Here is a 24886-nt window from a genome sequence, read left to right on the forward strand (position 1 = left end):
CTTATTCAAGTGATCAATCACAATGATAACATAACACCCAATCCAATCCTTTTGAAGATTCTATGTTTGTTACTTTGCCTTTACCTATTTTACTTAATAATGGCAACAGAACAGAGAAAATTTGCCAAAAATTAAGGGCAAATTCCATATTCTGTGTTTATAAACCAGGATGTTACAGTGTTAGACTGCATTTCCTAGAACAGTAACCAAAATGTATATGACCTGTATTTTCATTTCCTTAATGGCGTCATTTGAAGAGCAGTACTTAGTTTTGATTGCATCTATCACATTTCTTCTTTTGGGGCTTATGCTTTTGCTGCTGTATTTAAGAAATCTCGTGTAGCCAAAGGTCCCAAAGATTTTCTTTTAGGAATCAGGATTCAGGTGGATGTTCAGTTACTACTCCAGCACAATTTGTTGAAAAGATTATCCTTTTTCTGTTTAATTGCTTTTGCACTTATGTAAAAAATTAATTGACCCTAATTACCCAAAGTCATCTATAGATTCAATGCAATTCCTATCAAAATTCCAATGACATTTTTCACAGAAATAGAAAAAGTTGTCCTAAAATTACCATGGAGCCACAAAAGACCTCAAATAATCAAAGCATTCTTGGAAAAGAACAAAGGCTAAAGCATCATACATCCTGGTTTCAGACTACATAGACATCTAACATATGGCGAGGGAGCCAAGAATACTCAATGGGAAAAGGATAGTCTCTAAGCAAATGGTGTTAGGAAAACTGGGTATTTACATGAGAGTGAATGAAATTGGACCTTTTCTCACACCACTCATAAAAATTAAGTCAAAAAGCATTAAGGACTTAAATAGAAGACCTGAAACCTTAATATTTCTAGAAGAAAACACAAGGAAAAAGCTCTTTGTCATTTGGGTTGACACTTTTTTTTTTTTTGCTGTGACACCAAAAGAACAACAGAAGCAAAAATTGACACCTGGACTACATCACACTAAAAAGCTACTGCATGGCAAAAGAAACAACAGAATGAAAAGAGAACCTAAAGGATGGGGGAATAATTGCAAAACATATATCAAATAAAGGGTCAGTCCACACTAGATAAGGAGCTCATATAACTCAAAAGCAAAAAAACCCAATCTGATTAAAAAGTGGGTTTCCAAAGAAGAAAGCAAGTTCATGAAAAGGTGTTCAGCATGTCTAATCATCAGGGAAATGCAAATCAAAGCCACAATGAGACAGCACCTCACACTGGTCAGAATGGCTATTATCAAAAGGACTAGATAACAAAAGCTGGTGAGGATGTGGAGAAAATGGAATCTTTGTGCATTCTTGGGAATGTTAATTGGCACAGCCACTAAGGAAAACAGTATTGGAGGGACCTCAAAAAATAAAACTACCATATGATCTAGCAATTCCACTTTTAGTATTTAGTCAAAGGAAATGAAATCATTTTTTTGTAAAGATACTTCCATCTGTATGTTCATTATGTTCATTGCAGTATTTTTTTTTTTAATTGAGAGACAGACTCCTGCATGCACCTGAATGGGATCTACCCGGCAAGCCCCTACCAGGAGATGTTCTGCCAGGCTGGGCCACAGCTCTGTTGCTCAGCAACTGAGCTATTTTAGTGCCTGAGGCCAAGGCCATGTAGCTATCCTCAGCGTCTGGGGCCAACTGTGTTCAAACCATTTGAGACATGGCTGCGGGAGAGGGAAGAGTGAGAGGGAGACGGGGAGGGGTGGAGAAGCAGATGGTCACTTCTGTGTGCCCTGACCAGGAATCAAACCCAAGACTTCCACATGCCAGGCTGATACTCTACCACTGAGCCAACTGGCCAGAGCCTGCAACATTATTCTTAACAACCTAAGTGTTTACTGATGGATAGATGGGTGGGTGGGTGGGTGGGTGGGTGGATGGATGAAGAAAATGTGATACAGTGGTCCCTTGTCTATTGTGGGAGTTAGGTTCCAGAACCCCATGCGATAGGTGAAAATCCATGAAGTAGCAACCTTATATTTATTTTATTATTTATATATCTTTTAAGGCTTTATAAACCCTCCTCACACTCTTATAAACCTTTCCCACACTCTTATAAACACTTCCTATGCTCTTAAACACTTTCTACTCTCTTAAACCTACATAATTTTAACAATATATAAAATTCTAATGGGTACTCACCAGTAGTTTATTTCGATTTAATATTTTAATGTTTTAATATTTTTATTTTTTTATAGTTTTCAATTTTTTAGGCTAGAAAATGCTTATTTTACCACAAAGGTAATTAAAATAATAAATATATAAAAACACCTATATATTGCAAAATCCCGTGATATAGTGAAAAATCTGCAATACAAAATTAGATATATACAATTTAAAAATCTGCAATACAGTGAGACTGCAAAATGTGAACCATGATATGGCGAGGGATGACTATATATTTATACACACACACACACACAAATACAAAGGACTGTTATTCAGGCATAAAAAAGATCTTGCCACTTGCAACAAGATGGATGAAACTTGAGGACATTATGCTAAATTAAGTAAGTCAGAGAAGGACAAATAACTGTAATCTCACTTTTATGTGGAATCTAAAAAAGCTGAACTCCTAGAAACAGTAGAAAGTGGTTACCCAGGGGGCTGTGAGAGAATTGAGATGGTCAAAGCACAGATTTATATTTATAGTAATAAATTCTGGGAATCTAATACATAGCATAGAGATTGTAGTAAATAGTACTGTTGTATACTTGAAGGTTAAGAGTGAATCTTAAATGTTCTTACTGTAACAACAATAAAAAATGGTGATTCTGTGAAGTGTGAAGGATGTGTTAACTAACCTTATTTTGGCAAACATTTTGCAATGTATTACATGTATTAAATCATTACATAGTACATCTTAAACTTACACAATATTTTATGTCAATTATATATTAATAAAGCTGGGGAAAAATTGACCCTACGTGTGAGATTCTATTTTTGAATCTATGCTGGCCCATTATCTATAGATGTAGCCTTAATCCAATACCATGCTATCTTGGTACTGTAGCTTTATAGTAATTCTGGAAACTAGGTAGTGTGAGTCTTCCAACTTCGTTAATTTTCAAAATTGTTCTGGCTATTTTAGTACTTCAGCCTTTTTATAGAAATTTTAGAATCACCTTTTGAATTTCTTTGAAGTATCCTGGTGGGATTTTGATAGGAATTATGTAAAATCTAGAGAACAGTTTGGAGAGAACAGACATCTTAACTGCCTTTCATTCCATAAACATGGTATATATTTAATTATTTTTTGGGTTTGTCAGTATACAGATTTTGCAAATTCTTTTTTTTTTATTAAGTGAGAGGCAGGGAGTCAGTGACAGACTCCCACATGTGCCCCAACCAGGATCCACCCAGCAAGCCCCCTACCAGGTGATGCTGCTCCATTGCCCAGCAGTTGAACTATTTTAGTGTCTGAGGCAAGGCCATAGAGCCATCCTCAGTGCCTGGGGCCAACTTTGCTCAAACAATTTGAGCTATGGCTGCAGGAGGAGAAATGAGAGAGAGGGAGAGGGGGAGGGGGAGAGAGAGAGAGAGAGGGAGGGAGGGAGGGAGGGAGGGAGAGAGAGAGATGGGTGTGTGGGGGGGTGGAGAAGCAGATGGTCGTTCCTCCCATGTGCCGTGACTGGGAATTGAACCTGGGACTTCCACACACCAGGCTGACACTCTACCACTAAGCCAACTGGCTAGGGCAGTAAATATTTTTTAGATTTAAGTATTTCCTGTTTTTGAGTACTGTTGTAGGCTACTTTTTAAAATTTCAGTTTCTAAATGTTCATTGCTAGTATATGGTAAAAAGATAGATTTTTGTATATTATAACATGTCTATATTAGCGTTCTCCAGAGAAACAGAACCAATAGTGGTGTGTGTGTGTGTGTGTGTGTGTGTGTGTGTGTGTGTGAAGATTTATTTGAGGGAATTGATTCCCATGATTATGGAGGGAAAGTCCAAAACTTGCAGAGTGGGCTTGCAGTCTGTAGTCCCCCACAAGAGTTGATGGTGTAGTTCAAGTCTGAAGGTCATCTGCTGCAGAACTCCCTCTTTCTTGGGGGAGTCTGTCTTTGTTTTCTTCAGGCAGTTAGCTGAGTATGGAGAAGGACATTTAAAATACTAACTTCAGTACTGTTGTTTTTTTTCCTTTTCTTTAGGAGGAGCATATTATTTAATATCTAGAAGTCTAGGGCCAGAATTTGGTGGTGCGATCGGCCTGATCTTCGCTTTTGCCAATGCTGTTGCAGTTGCTATGTATGTGGTTGGATTTGCAGAAACTGTGGTGGAGTTGCTTAAGGTAATTCACCTTTCTTTTAGTCATTTGTTTCCCAAGTCTTTATTGACGGCTTATGTGCCACTCACCATATTAGATGCTTGGAATGCAGTGAAGAACTCATAACTCATTCTTCAAGAATTTTAGTGTGTGAGACAAAGAAGAAAATCATTATAGAATGTTAGAAGTGGGTACCTGTAGGAGACCTTGACAACACAAAGAGGGATCACTTAATTTACCATCCAGAAATGGTGGTGGCAGAGGAGTGTCAAGGAAGGGAGTCTAGACTTGAGCAGGCAGATAGGGGAGCTGGGGTGGGGTCTGAGGGGAACGGAAGGAAAGGAAAGAGGCCTGGTAGGGATAGAGTATGATGTTAAACTATAAATATTTCTATATGACCAGAGTACAAGGTGGCAAGACATTTAAAACTAGAAAGAGGAGAAAGTATCAAGTCAGGAAGGGTCTTGTTTGCTATTAAATTAAATCTTATCTTGATTGGAGTTCGGGACCATGACATGATCAGATTACCATGAGATGACCTAAAGAACTATGACCACAGTGTAGAGAATGGATTGAGGGATCACAACTGGAGATAAAAACCATTTAAATGGTGGTTGTAGCTATCCTGGGGAGGAGGAAGATGTGGCTTAGATTAAAACAATGATGAATGGGATTGGAGAGGTGTGGGTGAATTTGACAGATTTTTTCAAAAAGTCAATTAAGTGGATTGGTGGTTAATTATAGGAAGAGGGAAACTAAAGAGAGAGAAGGACTTCCAAGTTTACACGTAGACTTCTGAGTTGGGGAGTCAGATGGAAGGTAATGCCATTCATTTGAGATAGAGAACACAGAACAGTTTAGATGTCTAATTTGAGGAACCAGAGGTGAATATCAGAAGAGCTGGACAGAATGAGTCTGGCTTGTGTATAGTTAGAGCAGTAGAAGAGAATTAGGATTCAATATTAAATGAACTGACACAGTTGTTCATGTTAGGATGTTGTAACTCTTCCGCAGTAGCATGTGGTACATTAGGAAGTGTAAGCTCTGAAAACAACTGACACATGCTATTGCCCTCTTTGCTAGGCCAGAAGCGTGAAGGGGAGGAAGGGCTATAAGTAAGCAAGCAATGTGATCAGTAAGAGTTCATGTTCTTTCATTGTTTAATTTAGTGTATGTTTTTAATTACATTGATACTGAACCACAAATACTTTTTTGCGCATAGAATGGTAACCGTGTATTTTGGACAACTGCGCAAAAAGTGTATTCTTCTCTTTATGCAAAGTAAAAGACCATGCAAATCATGAGTTCACTAATCACAATAAATGCAAAATATTTTTATGTGAAGAAAATCCTAACCATTAGTACTGTTTAGTCATATTATGATTTTTATTTACTTGTTAGCAATTCCCTTTTTGATTTACTGTGTCTGATTAAATATAACATTTTTAATTGATCTTATTTTTGATGTCATCAGATCCTTGAATGACAGATACATCACTAATAGTTACTCCTTTTTCATAGGACTTCCTATTCATTTGTTAAATAGACATTTATTCAGCTTCTACATGTAAGGCACTGTGCTATCTCTAAAATGTTTTTGAAGAATTAGACTTTATCTAAAATATCTAGTATTGCTTATTACATTTATAATTTTTCTAGGAACATTCCCTTTCTATGATAGACGGAATCAATGATATCCGAATTATTGGAGCCATCACAGTGGTGATCCTTTTAGGTATCTCCGTAGCTGGAATGGAATGGGAAGCAAAGGTAAGTAGTGACATCACTGGACTGTCTGTAAATATTTAATATATGAACTTCTATAGCTTTTGTTTTAGGAATGGTATCAAGTGTGGTAACATTTTTTAGATTTTGAAAGATCCTAAGTAATTATTTTCAGAAAAACTTATGTTAGATTATTTCTAATTGACAAGACGGAATATTTGGATATACCCATCAGTCTAGGATCCAGATAAACACAGTACTTTAAAATTTTTTGACTTTTAACTTCCCTCCCACCTGTGATTTACATTATATAGAAATGCTCAGGTCAGTATGTTAGGTAGCCCAAATTAAACTACTAGCTTTGTAATTTGTTACAAAGTTCAATTTCAAAAATAAACATGGGGGCAGCAAACTTCAAGTTGGTGCCATTAGGGATTAAAGAAACTAATTTTGCTCCTTGTTATTGAAATCTCAGAAATCATGACTACTAAGCCAATACCACTGTTTCTGGGAGAAATTGCTGACTTTTCATGTTAATATGTAGGCAGAGCACCCAAAAAAAAGGGTGGGCAAAAGTAAGTTTACATTTGTGAGAACAAGAAAAACTTTATTCTTGTATTATTATTAATGAAGGCAAGTGGACAACGATAAACCTACTTCTGCCCACCCCTGTATATATCTGTGTCTTTGAGAGAATATGCCGTAGTACAGCTCCTGTTTCCTGAACCATGCATATCTGCAAGGATGTTGCTGAGCATCTCAGAGTTGCTTCAGTTTTCTCTGAGGTTACTTTATAGATTGTATAAAATCACATATTTGTATTATATAAGAACTATGATAATATTTACTAAGTCAAAAATTTAGGAAAGTCTGAAAGAATAATTTCCTATGGTAGGTAAGTCATTAGTATAAAATTAAATGATTTATTTACTTACACATTTCACAAATTGACTTCACTGAGAATTATTTCATACTGACTGGGATATTACCATGTAAGTGGTCCTTATTCTCACAGGTGACACAGTTTTTCATGAGTATCTGCTCAGATTTATTGGGAGGTTAAAAGTGGAGGAGGAGAGAGGGTGGGAAAAATGGGCGAACAGGGGGTCAAAGAGTACAGACATGCAGTTATAAAATAAATAAGTCATGGGATGTAATGTTCAGCCATGGTGACAATAGTTAATATCGCACTGTATATTTGTTAAGAGAGTATGTCTTAAAAGTTCTCATCACAGAAAAAAAAATTTGTAACTGTATAGAGATGAATGTTAACTAGACTTCTTATAATCACTTCACAATATATCCAAATATCAAATCATTATGTTGTACACCTGAAACTGATATTTTCAGTTATGTACCAATAAAACAAACAAAAAAAGTGAGAGATGGGAGATGGTAGTTCTCATAGATTGTTCCTTTCCTCCAGTACCATTGCTACTTAAATTCCTCTCCTGGGTGTTGTCTTCTTTTTATACTTTTCCTTCTTTTCATATAGATGTCACCCATTCAATAGTGTGTTTGTTTGGACTTGTATGTAAAACTTGGGTGTGTAGCAAGTATATTAGCCATGTCAAGATTGTACTGTACCTTGGAGGGGACAGAAAAGGGATCGGTAGTCCTAAAAGCCCACAGTGTTTTGAAAGTTATAGTGCTTTATGATTTGTGGGAAGGCATGCACATCATCAATTCATTTCAAAAGTATATGGCATCATCCTACTTTTGCTATCCATTTTTTCCCCCACTTCACTGAAAATTCTTGTTCATTCACTTAATAAAAGTTTATGAAGCACCTACTCTATGCTTGTCATTGTTTGAGGCACTGAGGCAACAAGACAGAAATCCTTTCCCCCATGGAAGTTACCTTCTGGTGGAACTGAACCAATGTACAGCATAAAAGATTTGATTTTGATTTTAAATGTTTAAAATTCTAGGCCCAGATTGTTCTTTTGGTGATTCTGCTGCTTGCCATTGGTGATTTCGTCATAGGAACCTTTATCCCATTTGAGAGCAAGAAGCCCAAAGGTTTCTTTGGTTACAAAAGTAAGTAAAAAAGATAGAATTTTTAAAGGTTCATATTATACCATTCTATTAGTAAATAAGTTTAAATACATTTTAGATATATTGTGATGTAATTGAGTTTGACTAATTGGCAGTTCAGTGTAGTTTTGTATCCTTAATATATGTTACAATTGGAATAAAATATCACTCTTTTTATATCTTTACTTTTATTATTATCAACAAAAGGTAACAGAATGTAAAAATCATTGCTACTGAAAAAAAGTGTGTTAGTTCTCTACTGATTTTGAGAATGTAAGTGAAAAGTAACTTCTGTTCTGACGTGGCTTTTTTTTTAATTCTGATGTGGCTTTTTCATTCTTTTAGTTGTATTTCAGCACAACAATCTAAGTGTCTGAGGAACTAGAAATAAAAAGGAACTAGAAGTATTAATTTCTGTGTAATTGCAGTTTAAGTTTTTCTACAGTTTTTATTATTAATTGTGTGGGAATTTTCCACAGTTTTCATCTGTATTTTGTGCTCTCATATATTTGTGACATTTCTTCTAATTATGAATATTTTTACTTCAATTTTTTACATTATACATTTTTACTTTTTTTAAGATTTTAATTATTATTATTTTTTTTAGAGAGGAGAGAGAGAGAGAAATCGGGTCAGGGGGAGTGGGAAGCATTAAACTGTTGTAGTTGCTTCTCAAATGTGCGTTGTGATCAATGCTTTATCCACTGTGCCACCACAGGTCACATTATATTATATATGTTTTTGAACATCTGTTTTTGTCACTTTTATTTTATTTTTTTGTTTTTGTCACTTTTAAAAGAAGTATTAAAAGTTACAGTGAATGAGTACTTCTAAAAATATTCCTAACTCTATATTTTCTACTTACGACTTTAATCAATTTAAAAAATATCAATTAAATATCAATTAAAAAATGTGCTAGCCCACATTTTTCATTTTCTTTATTTCAGATCCGTGGCAACTTATAATACGTAATAGTATTACATAGTTGGCTAGAATAGTAATAATTTACATTGTATTTAAGTGGCACATCTGGGCCTAATTCATTCTGAGGTAAATCAATCTAAATATACTTTGGATTGTGACTTTTCTTTTTGGTGGTTGACACTGCTTTGGTCTCCTCTCATACTAAGGCAATGCTAGTAGTAAACAGATTATATTGATAAACTTGTCAGTTCAAATGACTACCTAAAGAGGATTCATTTTTCCCTCTGTTTTTCTTTCTGATATGACAAGTATTTCTCTTTCACCAAAGACCAGTGTCTCTGCTGTTTTCTGGATCCTGTTTTTCACTTCTTGAAAGGCATTTATCCTTTTATAATTGCCTCGCTTTCCTGTATCAAAACTCTCACCTCTTATAAGCTTATGAACTTGCTTTAGTAATTCTCATCCTTGAAAATGATGTCTCTTGTCTTCTGTTCTCCTCCATTTACTACCTCATTTTCTAGTTCCCTTTCATAAACAAATTTCTCAAATTCATACCTCTCACTTATTCCTTATTTCAGAATAATTTCAAACTTGCAGAGAACTTGAAAATTTGATACAATAAATCCCTTCCAGTGGTCAGCAAACTCATTAGTCAACAGTACAACGATTGATATTTCTTTTGAGAGCCAAATTTTTTAAACTTAAACTATGTAGGTAGGTACATTCCTTATTGAGGTAGCACCCGCACGTGGTATTTTGTGGAAGAGCCACACTCAAGGGGCCAAAGAGCCGCATGTGGCTCACGAGCCGCGGTTTGCCGACCAGGGCAAGATTCACCAATGATGAATGCTTTTATAGTCTATGTTTTTGCCACATTTGTTTTATAATTTCATGTGTATCTAACTACTATGACTGCTAAACCTTTTGAAAGAAGCTACAGATATCATGACTTATCTCTCAACCCTGTACTTAAGCAGGTATCTACGAAGGAGGACAATTCAGGGAGTATTTCAGTCCCCGTCTTCTCAGCAGTGTTATACTTAGTTGTCCCATTCTCCTTGAAATACTTTTCTGGTTTCGTTTGATGTCACACTGGTCACTTTGTCTGTTTCTCCTGACACCCCTCTTCTCTTCTTCCTGTCCTGTGAATGTCAGAGTTGCACAGGTTTGGTTCTGGGCCTTCTAACTATATTCTTTCCTTTAGTGATGTCTATTTTCCTGGCTCCAAATGCTATTGAGATACTGCCATGTTTTTATTTCTGGATTTCTCTGTTAAACACCAGACAAACATAGCTGCTTATTTGATGTCTCTCCTTCCTAATTCTTCTCAGACTTTTCCATTTGAGTACATCAAAAGAGCCCAGATCTCGGTGTTTCCCACCTGCCCCTTTACTTTCCAATCTTTCTTCAATCGGTATGTTCCTCTCCCCTCTCAGACTGACCCACTGGAGTCACCTCCTAATTGATCTGCCTGCTTCAGGCGCGGGTGCCTTCAGCCCACTGTCCACACAGCCTTAACCACATCATGTCGTTTGCATGTTTCTAAGCCTACCTTGGCTTTTCGCTATATTTAGGATACAATCTAAACTCCTTTAAAATGTTGCATAGTCCCACCCCCACTGATCTTGCCTACCTGATTTTATTTTCTTCCTTACTATAATAAGACCTTTACATTCTTTTAGTTCCTTAAAAGAGCTAAGCCTTTTTCCTACCTCTGGGCCTTCATAAATGTCATTCTTTATTCCTGGTGTAATCTCTCCCCTAATGATCACCTGCCTGATTCTTGTTCAGTCAAGTCTCTTTTAAAGTATCGTCTCCTTAGTTACAGCTCTTTAGCCTCCTGTAACCACAATGAATTAGATTCTCTCATTCTTTATCACAACACCCTGCTTCCGTCAGTACATTTGCTATTCATAATGGCCTGTTTCTTTACTTATTGTGTCGCTCCCCATTGAGACTATTAAGTTCTATAAAGGTAGGAACAATGTGTAGCTTCTTGCCAGTGTATCTCTTGACATACTAGATGGCTTAAGTATAGGACCTAGCACATTGTAGATACTCAGATATTGAATGGATGGGTGGATGGATGAAAAATGACAGTTAATTGGTTCTTTTAGTGTCAGTACCTCTCAGAATAGATGGAAACGGTAGGACTATTTGAAGCTTTCATTATTGTTGAAATGGAAAGGACCTTTACCTATTTGCTCTATTTAAAATTACTTGGAAGCCCCAAAAATAGCCTAAAAAATTAAACAAGTCACCACTGGGAAATAGAGAAAGCTGTACAGATAGTATTTAAGTTGGAAGAAAAAGAAAATGGTTCCAGATTTGTGTGATGTTCCTTTTGTTTTCCAACTTCCTTTCTTATTTCTTTGACCTCTTCAGGGGTTTATTTACACTTTGACTTACATTTGGACTAATTAATGGTAGCCATCAAGTTAGAGGTGCTTGAAACTTGATTATTAAGATACACAAAATAGTAGGAAATGTCCCAGGTCAAATCATCATTTTAGTTGTAAACTGTTCCCTCATATAAGAAAACAGGAATACCAATATGTGAATTAGGAAATATTCAAGAGTTTATCAGATACCTGAACTGAAGAAATGGTAGGGATCATACATACCACTTACTCTTGACTTAAAACTATTATGTTCTAATTTGTTCTTAATTGCCGAAAATATTTTGTTCTCTACAGCTGAAATATTTAATGAGAACTTTGGACCAGATTTTCGAGAAGAAGAGACTTTTTTCTCTGTCTTTGCCATCTTTTTTCCTGCTGCAACTGGTATTCTGGCTGGAGCAAATATCTCAGGTGATCTCGCAGTAAGTACTGCACTGGTTATATTAAAAAGTACTGTATTGGTTACATATTAATAATGATATATATTTATATATATATTTAAAGGTAGACATAATGAAAAATCTTCTTGTTTTCTAGGATCCTCAGTCAGCTATACCTAAAGGAACACTCTTAGCCATTTTAATTACTACGGTGGTTTACACAGGAATTGCAGTATCTGTAGGTAAATGCCTCACATTTCTTTATATGCTTCAGAAATTTCATGATGTACATACTATAAATAGTTATTCATGACATTTTTAAATTCATAAATATTTCAGTAAAAGACACAGTATCACATATTTGAATTTAAAAAACAGTTTTAAGTCAACTAGTAGTGATTTTATGGAATTATCTAAACCAGCAAAGGCTCTATTGCTTCTCCTCCAGGATTTTTATTAATTATACTAAATTAGAAAGTGACATAAAATCTTCTCTGCAAAATCTTAAATTTCACTAAGCTATAGAAGCTAAAAGTAATGCACTTAACTCTCTGATCTTTATACATTATTGAATATTTTTTATAGTGGTTACTTAATATTTTCTTATAATCTTTCTATATAAGATTGTTTTAAGGCCATTAAGCACTGCCTAGCAATTTTTTTACCATAAAAACTGATTTTGATGAATAGGGCATACTATAGTGAATGAAAAAACTAATTGAAGTCTTAATAAATTGAATGCAAATTGTGTTTAACCATTTCAGTACACTTAATGGACTTGGACTCACAGCATTTTAAAACTTGAAAGGACTTAAGTGTTCAAGCAGTTTCTAAAATCATTGTTTTATAGCTACCAGAAATGAAGCTTAGAGATTTCACTACCAAGGATAACTCTTTCTTGCTTTAAAGAATTGTTTTCATGGCGTCTGACCAGGCAGTGGCACAGTGGATAGAGTGTTGGCCTGGGACGCTGAGGACCCAGGTTCGAAACCCCACGAGTGCAGCTTGAACATGGGCTCATCTGGCTTGAGAGCAGGGTCACTGGCTTGAGCATGGGATCATAGACATGACCCCATGGTCACTGGCTTGAGATCTAAGGTTGCTGGCTTGAGCCTAAAGTCGCTGGCTTGAACAAGGGGTCACTGGCTTGGCTGGAACTACTGGCTCAAGGCATATATAAAAAAGCAATCAATTAACAACTAAGGGGCTGCAACTATGAGTTGATGCTTCTCATCTCTCTCCCTTCCTATCTGTCCCTCTCTCGCTCAAAAAAACATTGTTTTTATGACAAAGCAGGTTTTTGGGGTTTTTTGTTTTGTTTTTAAATAGTCTTTAAAGGCTGTGTATAATGGTAGGTTCTATGTATAATTCAGAGTTTTTACAAACTCTGATATTAATTTATATATAATTTGCATGCAGTGATTAAACGTCTCAATTTTTTTTTTTTTTTTAACAGAGAGTCAGAGAGAGGGATAGACAGGGACAGACAGACAGGAATAGAGAGATGAGAAGCATCAATCATTAGTTTTTCATTGTGCTTTGTGACACCTTAGTTGTTCATTGATTGCTTTCTCATATGTGCCTTGACCACGGGCCTTCAGCAGACCAAGTAACCCCTTGCTCGAGCCAGTGACCTTGGGTCCAATTCAGTGAGCTTTTGCTCAAACCAGATGAGCCTGTGCTCAAGCTGGCGACCTCGGGGTCTCGAACCTGGGTCCTTCCGCATCCCAGTCCAAGGCTCTATCCATTGCGCCACCGCCTAGTCAGGCTAAACGTCTCAAATTTTTAATTACACTTTCATGAAACCATATACTTTACCCAGGAAACATAGGTATATTCTTGAAATGTGAGCACTGTTTTTAATGCATAAATTCCAGCCTGACTAGGAGGTGACACAGTGGATAGAGCATTGGACTGTGATGTGGAGGACCCAGATTCGAAACCCTGAGGTTGCAGGTTTGAGCACAGACTCAGGTGGCTTGAGCTCAGGCTCACCAGCTTTAGTTCAGGGTTGCTGGCTTGAGTGAGGGACCATAGACATGACCCCATGGTCGTGGCTTAAGCCCAAGGTCACTGGCTTGAGCAAGGGGTCACTGACTCTGCTGTCAAGGCACATAAGAGAAAGCAATCAGTGAACAACTAAGGCAGGGGTCCCCAAACTACCCCCTGAGGCCATTTATCCGGCCCCTGCCGTACTTCTGGGAGGGGCACCTCTTTCATTGGTGGTCAGTGAGAGGAGCACAGGATGCTGCAAAGCGTGGCATTGCTCACGTACAGTACTACTTCCGGTGACGCAGGATGCACGCGTCACGGCTCCGGAAGCGCATCATATCACTTGTTACGGCTAGCAGTGACAAATATGGAACTGGACATTGACCATCTCATTAGCCAAAAGCAGGCCCATAGTCCCCATTGAAATACTGGTCAGTTTGTTGATTTAAATTTACTTGTTCTTTATTTTAAATATTGTGTTTGTTCCCGTTTTGTTTTTTTACTTTAAAATAAGATATGTGCAGTGTGCATAGGGATTTGTTCATAGTCCGGCCCTCCAACTGTCTGAGAGACAGTGAACTGGCCCCCTGTGTAAAAAGTTTGGGAACCCCTGAACTAAGGTGTAGCAACAAAGAATTGATGCTTCTCATTTCTCTCCCTTCCTGTCTGTCTGTCCCTATTTGTCCTCTCTGTGTGTGTGTCTCTGTCACACACAAAAAAATGTATAAACTCTAAAGTTTAAATTTTACAGTTAAATGTTTTAAGCATACTGTAAGAATCTATCTTATTTTGATACCAAATTAAAGAATCACAAACTCCAAATTCATAGACTATAGACTATAAGGTTTCCATAGTATTTCAGTAAGAAAATTTTATTTTTGCCATAGTCAGTCATTTGGGGGCAGTAGTGACAGAACACTTTTTAACAAACTCTGATGCTAATTTGCATAAATGTAATTTTGAAATTTCATTAAACGGGGGTTATTGTGGTGGGCTAAATTAAATTTTTAAAAAGGAATTGGATTTCATTTATCCTTAAAATCCATACATAAACCTCATTTTCAAAAAATTTGTTCCCTTAAAAGTTCCTACTTAGCATTCTTGTTTATTTCATACATAAGCTAAAGAAAAGAAAATTTATTTTGTTTTGTTTTGTTTTATCGAGAGAGAGAGAGAGAGAGAGAGAGAGAGAGAGAAAGGGACAGATAGGGAGAGAGATGAAAAGCATCAACTTGTAGTTGTGGCATCTTAGTTGTTCATTGATTGCTTTCTCATATGTGCCCTGATCCAGGGGTTCCAGCTGAGCCAGTGACCCCTTGCTGAAGCCAGTGACCTTGGGTTCAAGCCAGTGACCTTTGGGCTCAAGCCAGCAACCATGGGGTCATGTCTATGATCCCACACTCAAGCCGGATGAGCCCGTGCTCAAGCCGGTGACTTTGGGGTTTCAAACCAGGGTTCTTAGTGTCCCAGGCCAACACTCTATACACTGTACCCCTTGTCAGGCAGAAAATTTAGTTTTAATTTAAAGAATGATATTAACTGACTATATTTAAAAGTGGAAAATAATTCTCTTTTTACCTGACCCCGTAACACTACTGGCCCATCCTCATTTTATTCTGTCTACATTCACCCTTGGAGCAATAGCAGTAGTCCTTTCTCCCTAATTCAGTGGCTGAGCCAGCACATTTTGCCTCTACACCAGTGGTTGTATAACTAGTTCAAAGCAATGGAGCCTTTTTTCTCCAAAACATATTTTGGAATACAAAACATGTAAAAGCATACTTGCTTTAGGGCTAGACAGGGCCCGCTCTTCCCTCATCCCCCAGTGGTTTCCAAAGTACCTTTAAGGAAACACGATTTTGCAGACAGTGCTCTGAAAGTTAAATGAAGAAATGTAAGTCATTAAAATATTCTCCCCTTTAAACTTAATTTTGCCTTTATTCTTTTTATTTTTTGCTGTAATGTCTATATTACTTCATATATGATGTGACAGTAGTGTTAAAATGCTTCAAAAGTAAAAATATATGAAGTCTAAGGAATGGTAATTACTTAACATCATATGTTATTCCAAATAATGAAGTGCTTTCTTCAAGAAAACACTTTAAATGTTTATTATGGGAGTTTTCGATTTTGCACAAAAGTAGAGAGCATTTTCTAACGATCCCAACATAACAATTATCACCGAGCTTCAGAAATGTTTCAAGAACTATCAATACATAGTTAACCTTATTTCATCTATACCCATTCACTGTGCCCCACAGGTAATTTTTAAGTGAATCTCAGATACCATATATTTTATCAGGGTAGACCTATTTTAGACAAAGGTTTAAAAAGAATTATAATTCATTAATGTTCAAATTGTTTTCCCATACAGAAGATATTAACTGAAGTGTGATATTTGGCAGATTTTAAATATAAAGTATTTGGAGTATAGGAAAATATGCCATTTGGAACACTTAAAAGAATATTTTATTGACTTTAGAGAGAATAGAGAGAGAGAGAGAAAGAGAAAAGTGGGGCAGGGAAGGAGCAGGAAGCATAAATTCATAGCAGTTGCTTCTTATATGTGCTTTGACCAGGCAAGCCTGGGGGTTAGAACCAGCGACCTCAGCATTCCAGGTCAACGCTTTATCCACTGCGCCACCACAGTTCTGGCTTGGAACTCTTTCAACACGAGATTTTTATATTTGCTTAAGGATGTCTTAACCAAATAGGCCAGGAAATAGTTTTCCTAATATACTATTTATAAAGAACTATATTTAGAAGGTTGTAGAGTATACAAGTGTAAATAGTACTCTGTAAGTTTCCATTTCACTATGTAAATATTGGGGACAGTGATTTCCAAATTTTGTTCCATGTAAAGATGGCTTAATTGTAAATGCAGTGTATGCTATTACAAGCAAGTGTACGTGCAGTATCATAATTTTTTTATGGGTACATATAATACTTAAATGAATATAAACGTTAGCTGTATTATTTGTTTTGTCATTTGTGCTCAGGTTCTTGTGTTGTTCGGGATGCCACAGGGAACATTAATGACACTATTGTAACCGAGCTAACAAACTGTACTTCTGCAGCCTGCAAATTAAACTTTGACTTTTCTTATTGTGAAAGCAATCCTTGTTCCTATGGCCTAATGAACAACTTTCAGGTGAGCATCAAATTTATGCTATACACACATTCTATATTTATCTAGATGTCAGACTACTGTCAAATCTGACCATTTAGAGTACAGCAGTAACTTAGAAAGGAGGATGGTTCTTATATTATATCTAGATATCTTTTCAGAAAGACTGGAGGTAATTAATTAGACAAACAGAAAAATAGGAAATGGTAAAATCTCAAGCCATTCAAGAGCAAAACGTCCCCCAAGGGTAACACCTAGAGTATGATATATATAGTATACTGTTTTTGAAATAAAAGGATGCATAGGAAGCATCTCATTCATAGTCATTTTGTTGGGTCTTTTTCTGGATCCTCTGCTTTTTGCACTGATTTGTGTGTCTATTCCTCCACCAATACCATACATTTGATTACTGTAATTGTATAATAAGTTTTGAAGTCAGCTTGATCAATATTTCCCATTTTATCTTTTTTCAAAATTGTTGTAGCTATTTTAGTTTCTTTTCCATATACATTTTAGAACAATTTTATGTTTTTATTCTATCTACCAAAAGTCTTGCTGGGATTTTGATGGAAACTACATTAAACTCATATGTCAATCTGGGGAGATTTGACATGTTTACTATGTTGAGTGTTCCAATCCATGAATATGGTATGTTTTTCCATTTACTTAGATCTTTGATTTCTTTCATTAGCATTGTGTAGTTTTCAGAATACAAGTAAGTCCTGTACATATTTCATTAGATATATGCCTGAGTATTTCATTTTTAGTTTTAACAATTTAAATCCATACTAATTGAAATGATTTCAGTTTTCTGGTTAGAGAAAAGTCAATTTTCTCAATTTCGTTATGTAAATACCCCTTTAAAAGTATTGGTTAGTATTAATAGTGTTATTTAATTAGGTACGGCCCATAGAGTCATGCTATGATAAACTACTATTTAATAATATAATTAAAATTCTTTTTAATTCTTAATGGATGCTTGAAAGTTTGTGAACTTTTCAAACATATGAACAATGTAAAGATGAGTAATCACAAGTATTCATAGAATATTAGTCCTGCTTTTTTATTATTAGCTTTATAAGGTATTCAAAGTGCAAAGAAATTTTTATGAAATGTGTAGGATTTTAGAAACTGAGAAAAGACTATATAAAGAGAGAAAGAATTACTAAAATTTAAAGGATAACTTGAGAATTGCTTGATAGTCCTGGAATACTAGAAGAAAACGCGAAGATGTAGTAGACTCAGGGACCTGAAATAATATTTCTGTTGTAAATTTTTACAATAGATGGTTCTGTTATTCAAAGTAAAAAATAAAAGTTTTGCTTCCTAGTGGTTTTTTTATTGTTATGTAAGTACAATAACCATAATAGTTGAGGGTTCAATGTATTTCAGAACTGTAAATTTTATGTACAATACATAAATTTTATAACAAAATTTTGGAACTTAAATTTTTAATGGCATTATTTTTATTTTCTATTATATAGTTTCAAGCAATTGACTACACTTTCAGTGCTTCTAAATATTGAATTCAATTATGTAACAGAAGTTTGTTTTGCTAATCACAAGACTAGGCAGAATTGTAGGAATGAAAGAAAGTATTCACGTCCAGCTATGATTCAGGCCAATTCTGACATTGATATTGTGTATGAAAGGCACAAATGTTGGCTTCTGACCAGTGACTGAAATGTCAATCACATTTCTGTGTTGCTACATTAAAACAGAAAAGTATGTTGTATCAAGTCTAGTATGGGCTCATTCAAGCAAAGAGGAGTTTTATATACATAAAGCTGCTTTTCTTATTTAAGTGAAATTTTAAGTAAAAAAAGAAATTGTTAAATACTTTGTAAAGTGATACAAAATGGGGGGAAAATCCTGTGAAAATAAATTGCTTGTCTTTTAGAAAATTAAGAATGGAGGCTCGCACATAACTGAGAAACATATAAGTGGAAATCTCCATCATAAAATATATACAAAGCCAAACTTTAGAATGCTGTTTTACATATAATTGACTTTTCACATTTCAGAAGGAAAAGTGATTTGGTCACTTTGTCTTAAATTTTTAAGTTTTTTTTTGTATATATATTCTTATGTTTCTTATTCTAGTAGTTCTAAATTTTAATGTCTGCTGAAACCTTGAATCCCCATTGTTTTATAAACAAAAATGTGAGTTTCTTTGCTCTTAGTCAAAGCAGTTGATACGTGGACTTAGATCCCACTGCCTTCTCCTTGGACGGGACTGCAGTCATGGTGTGTTTGTACACGTATACGTGCATACATGCTGACCTTGCCCTGTTCCTTTATTTGATGCTTCACTCTGCTTGGAATGCAACTGCTTTTTATTTTTACGTGTCCAAATCAGTGTGCCCTGAAGATATTTCTGAACCCTAAATCATCAACACACATACATACCTGACACACAAAATTTCACTATTTTATTTGTCGTGTTTTTATCTTTCGTTGTGCTTTTGTCTTTTCTCATTTTTAGAGACAAAAACCATCTTTTTTCTTCTGATGTTACCAGTATTGATGTTATCATTATTCTTGCTACTCATATTTTACTATAAAATGGTGGCTAATGGAGAGGTATTGGGTAAATATATAACTAGAAAACAGGAAAACTGGCATAGAGTGTTTCCAAATGCTAAGTAGGAGAATTATTTATCTCAATTTGAGTATATGGAAGAAGAGAAAACATAATTTTTTCCCTCACAACGTAAAGGTGAAAGGTTATGTTATTAGTAATGTGTCAATTTTGCTTTAGTCCATCAGTGTGTTGTATTTTCTGTTCTCCACTTTTTTCTTCATTTATCTCTTGTCTTTACACTTACTTAGTTTTGAGGTCATTGCAGATAGGCATGGAATTTTGTATTATCTAATAAGTATACATAACAGAAATGAAGTCCGCCCATTTTTTATCTTGCTCCTCCTTATTTGTCTTACAATCTCATTTCCTAAAGATGGGGTTGGCAGTGCTAAGTAATCTAGCACTACTAGCTGTGAAAAATAGTGATTATGAAAAATGAATGGCCTATATATAACTACTAAATCATTAAAAGGCTGAATTGAAAATCATTTTTTCAAGTTTTTTTCTCCTCACGATGCTTAGAGAAGGCAATGCTAATGCGTCTTCTAAAAGATACATTTAAATGAAGTAATTTAAATACACATGAAACCAGACTTAAGTATTATGACCAGGTAATTTTACATTGGGTTTAAAGTATTACAGTCAGAGGTTTATAGTCATAAACTATTAGAGTTATAATAGCCATAACAGCATAATGCCTGATTTCCTAATTCCTTGGACTCAGTTGCCATGCTCTTGGTGAATGTAAATGAAAGGTAAATCTCCACTAATGAATGACTCTAGTGATGATCATCACTCACTACTGATGAAATTTATAATTGATGGATCAAGCTGAACAGTACCTGAACCCAACAACTCTTTCACCTCAATTTGGTATGCTGACAGATTTTAGAGTTACAGAAAGAATAGCGTAGTGAATACCTGCATACCTGCCCTTCACTTATATTTACTAGTTATTTATATTTTGCCCCATTTGTTTATCTTTCTGTGTATGTATATTCCTCTGTCCTCAAACATATAAGAATTGTAGACATTGCAACATGACAGTTTGAAGTATTTAAAACATTCTATGCAAGCACAGTACAATTATCCCACTCAAACAATTTAATGTCAGTGAAATGTTATCTAAATATATATATATATTCCATATTCATATTTTCCCTCTTGTTCCACGAATGTCCTTTATAGCCATTTTCCCCACTTTCAGGATCTCATCTGGGATCATGCATGGCAGTTAATTACCTTGTTATTTTTAAATCCTTTAATCTAGAAGAGTTTCCAGCTTGCCTATTTTAATCTTTCAGGATGCTGACATTTTGAAGGGTTAAGGCAAGTGATTTTACATTGTGCCCCTCAGTTTGGATTCATCTTGTTATCTTCTCATGATCTAAATGATATATCCATTTTTTTTTAACTTCATCATTGGGAAATGTTTGGACATGTACAAAGATAAGGGAAGCAATACAATGTACCTATACATACACATTTTCCAGATTCAGCAATTTTCAAAATGGACAGCTAATTTTGTTTTATTTATAAATCCCACTTCTAGAAGCAAATCCTAGATTTAGATTGTTTCAGCTGGAAATATTTCCACATTTAGCTCTAAAAAGTATTCTTCAAACAAACAACCCCCCCAAAAAACATAAACATATCCACAATATCAATATACTATCTTAACAACAAAAAAAAGAAACAGCCCTCTTGATGGAACTATGTATATCACATCACCTTGAAATATTCTTGCCGGAAAATTTGTACATTAGTCTGGTTAATTGTTGAGGCCTACTTAGCAGCTCACTGGAAACACAGAGGTGAGAGATGCAGTCATCAAAATCTAGAGTGAGGGTTTTATAGGAGAAATAACATAAAAATAATAAAATGCAAAGGAAAGAGTGAACCTGTAGATTTAAAAGACGTTGAAGAGACACATCGAATGTAAAGCAAAATCCTTTTGCGGATCCTGATTTGTACAGACCATTTTGAAAAGCAAAAGAAGAGGGACAGTTCGGGAAATGTGAATGCTGGTTGGCTATTTGGTGCTGTAAATGAATTATTTAGGTTTTAAGCTGTGACAATAGCTTTGCAGTTACAGTTTTTAAAAGTTCTTACCTATTAGAGGCAAATACTGAAACATTTGTGCATGAAATGATATCTGTGGTTTGATTCACAATAATGTGGGATTGGCCCAGGCTTGGTCATTGTTGAAACTGGGTGATGGATGGTTGGTAGTTCAATAGGCTCTTTTCTCTGCATTGTGTGTCTTTGAAATTTTACAAAAGAAAAAGATTTTTTTTTCTCTCATTTTTCTGAAGCTGGAAACAGGGAGAGACAGTCAGACAGACTCCCGCATGCGCCCGACCGGGATCCACCCGGCACGCCCACCAGGGGCGATGCTCTGCCCATCCTGGGCGTCGCCATGTTGCGACCAGAGCCACTCTAGCGCCTGGGGCAGAGGCCACAGAGCCATCCCCAGCGCCCGGGCCATCTTTGCTCCAATGGAGCCTTGGCTGCGGGAGGGGAAGAGAGAGACAGAGAGGAAAGCGCGGCGGAGGGGTGGAGAAGCAAATGGGCGCTTCTCCTGTGTGCCCTGGCCGGGAATCGAACCCGGGTCCTCCGCACGCTAGGCCGACGCTCTACCGCTGAGCCAACCGGCCAGGGCAAAAGAAAAAGATTTTTTATAGGTAAGGACTAGAGGTATATCTGTTTCTGAATTTGTAATGCATGTAACAGTTATTACTGTTGTTTATAATCAAAGTTTTTCCCAATATTAGTTTCTTTCATTAGAATAATGATGTATAAGTATGTTCCTTTTTAAATTGTTTGTAAAACTTATTTTTCCATTTTTATCACTTTTCTTTAGGTAATGAGTATGGTGTCAGGATTTGCCCCATTAATTTCTGCAGGTGTATTTTCAGCCACTCTTTCTTCTGCATTAGCATCCCTTGTGAGTGCGCCCAAAATATTTCAGGTAAGTATTTCCACATGACAAGTTTTATTATAGGGGAGTTTAAGGGAATATATTTTATTCTGCTATTGTTAATATTTTTAAATTATTTGCTTACTTCTGTCAATCCCATATGTATAATGCACACACACACACACATATATCAAGAATGGTGTTGCCTGACCAGGCTGTGGTGCAGTGGATAGAGTGTCAGTCTGGGATGCTGAGAACCCAGGTTCAAAACCCCAAGGTCGCTGCTTGTGTGCAGGCTCATCCAGTTGAGCATGGTGTTGCCAGCTTGAACGTGGGATCATAGACATGAACCCATGGTCTCTGGCTTGAGCTCAAAGGTCGCTGGCTTGAAGCCCAAGGTTACTGGCTTGAGTCCAAGGTCACTGGCTTGAGCAAGGGGCCACTTGCTCTGCTGGAGCCCCCTGGTCAGGGCACATATGAGAAGCAGTCAATGAACAATTAAGGTGCCTCAATGAAGAACTGATGCTTCTCATCTCTCTCCCTTCTAGTCTTTGTGTCCCTGTCTGTCTCTGTCTCTATCTCTCGCTTAAAAAAAAAAAAAAGACTAGTGTTTACTTTTAGGCATATAAATGTAAATGTCTATAAATAATAAACAGTTGTACATTTTTATACTGTCAGAATATAGTCTTTGAATTGTATTTCTGGAAGTAGTGATAAATTTTTGCTTTTTTTTTTTTACATACTCTGTTAGCATAAATTTTCATATTTACCAAGGATAAGAAGTGCGATTCAAGACTGTAAATTAGAAGAATTAAAGGATCTTGTTTTGATTAGCATGATGCCAACCTAAATTTTTTTTATTTTACAAATAATTGCTGAATATGTACCACACATTGTGTTAGATACTCAGAGTATAATGATGAATTAGATAGATAATATCTCCCTTTAATGAGCATTAAATGAATAGCTGATACGGAATAAAACATTTTTATTACAAAATCAAATCAACAAAATTTTGATTTTGCAGCTTTGTTCTTAATGTAGTTGTAGCTAGTTATTACAGTGAAGATGTAGAATATATTTCTTAAAACAATATTCAGTAGTTTTTAAAAAACGAATGAGTTCTATAAATAAGATTTTTATCTGCTTTAAGTCTAGCATTGGAACTCACTGTAAAGTAGGTCACATCTCTGTCATACTTCTCAAGCTTCCCGATTCTATTTGTATGCCTGCTTTTCTGATTTTATTCATAAAAGAATTTCAGCATGGTGGTGGGATATGGTAAATAAAAACTTCAGGTATTGTAAGCTTTTTCTACTCTTAAAATGTTTGCATCTGCTTTACAGTTTGTAGGTAAAGTAATGTGAAAGAAAGAGGATAAAGAATTAGAAAAGTGGGTTGCATTCCTGACCAACCTGTTGTAACTATAAGCAAATCTGATGTCTAATTTCAAAATGTTTCATTTTATTGTTTACATTTCTTCATTAGGCTCTATGTAAGGACAACATCTACCCAGCTTTCCAGATGTTTGCAAAAGGTTATGGGAAAAATAATGAACCTCTTCGTGGTTACCTCTTAACCTTCCTAATTGCACTTGGATTCATCTTAATTGGTTAGTCAAATAAATGGTGTGCCTAATGTAGATTTTGGTGTATTTACAGTATTAGCTGTAAACATTGAATTATTAAATAGTAAACAATGTTGCCTAGTATACTGTTAGTTTCTTTTTGATCAAATGAAAGAGTGTTTAAAAAATACTGCAAATAGCACTCAAAGCATATTTTCTAATAAAAAAGGTATTACCATCACTAAGTCCCCATTAGGGCTAGAAAGAACTTTTAGGTTTTGTCCCTACAACAAATACAATAATAGGGTAAAGAAAAGAATTTCAGCATCTCCCTTGAAAGTAGGAACTCTACTGTTTGGCACTTTGCCTCTGCTCGCCGGTGAGCTAATGGGTCACATTGCTAAAGACCATTTGACTTTTATTAAAAGTCTGATTATACCACCAGCTGTGGAAACTAACCATCAGTTCTGTTTAGGAGTATGTATCCTTTAGAAACTTGCATGTGTGCCTGCATACAAGAGTGTTTTTAGTGTTCTTAGTTAGAATAGTAAGAAATGAAAGCAACTTTGATACCTGTCAATGGAGGAATGAAACTGCAGAATAATACTCAGCAGTAAAAAAAGAATGAACTTGGTTTTCATATCTATCACCACTATTTTCATATCACTGTGGATGAACCTCAAATTTAATAATTTGAAATCAAATTGCAGAATGATACATATAGTATGATACTATTTATGTGACTTATAAAACACCTTAACAGTACTGCACAATGCTGATTGACTATATATGGATATAGGAAAACTTTATAGCATTGGGAAAAGAATATACCGACTTTGGAATAGTGATATATACTGGGGGTTTCAACTGTACATAAGGTTTGATTTCTAAAAAGTGAAGTGCATATGGCAAAATATATTTATTAAATCTAGATGGTCAATATA

The 24886-nt window shown here is 35.7% G+C and overlaps 1 protein-coding gene across 1 annotated transcript in view; it reads left to right on the forward strand.

Moving 5' to 3' along the window:
• Positions 1–24886, forward strand: part of SLC12A2 (solute carrier family 12 member 2) — a 95441-nt gene that overhangs the window by 36292 nt on the left and 34263 nt on the right. The window contains exons 5-12 of the mRNA XM_066274261.1: positions 4169–4308; positions 5944–6054; positions 7941–8049; positions 11667–11794; positions 11910–11994; positions 16744–16895; positions 22319–22426; positions 23864–23987. Coding sequence (XP_066130358.1) covers positions 4169–4308; positions 5944–6054; positions 7941–8049; positions 11667–11794; positions 11910–11994; positions 16744–16895; positions 22319–22426; positions 23864–23987 — 957 coding nt within the window. The remainder of the gene's footprint in view (positions 1–4168; positions 4309–5943; positions 6055–7940; positions 8050–11666; positions 11795–11909; positions 11995–16743; positions 16896–22318; positions 22427–23863; positions 23988–24886) is intronic.

This window comes from Saccopteryx bilineata, chromosome 4 (assembly GCF_036850765.1).
Source record: "Saccopteryx bilineata isolate mSacBil1 chromosome 4, mSacBil1_pri_phased_curated, whole genome shotgun sequence".
Taxonomy (NCBI): domain Eukaryota; kingdom Metazoa; phylum Chordata; class Mammalia; order Chiroptera; family Emballonuridae; genus Saccopteryx; species Saccopteryx bilineata.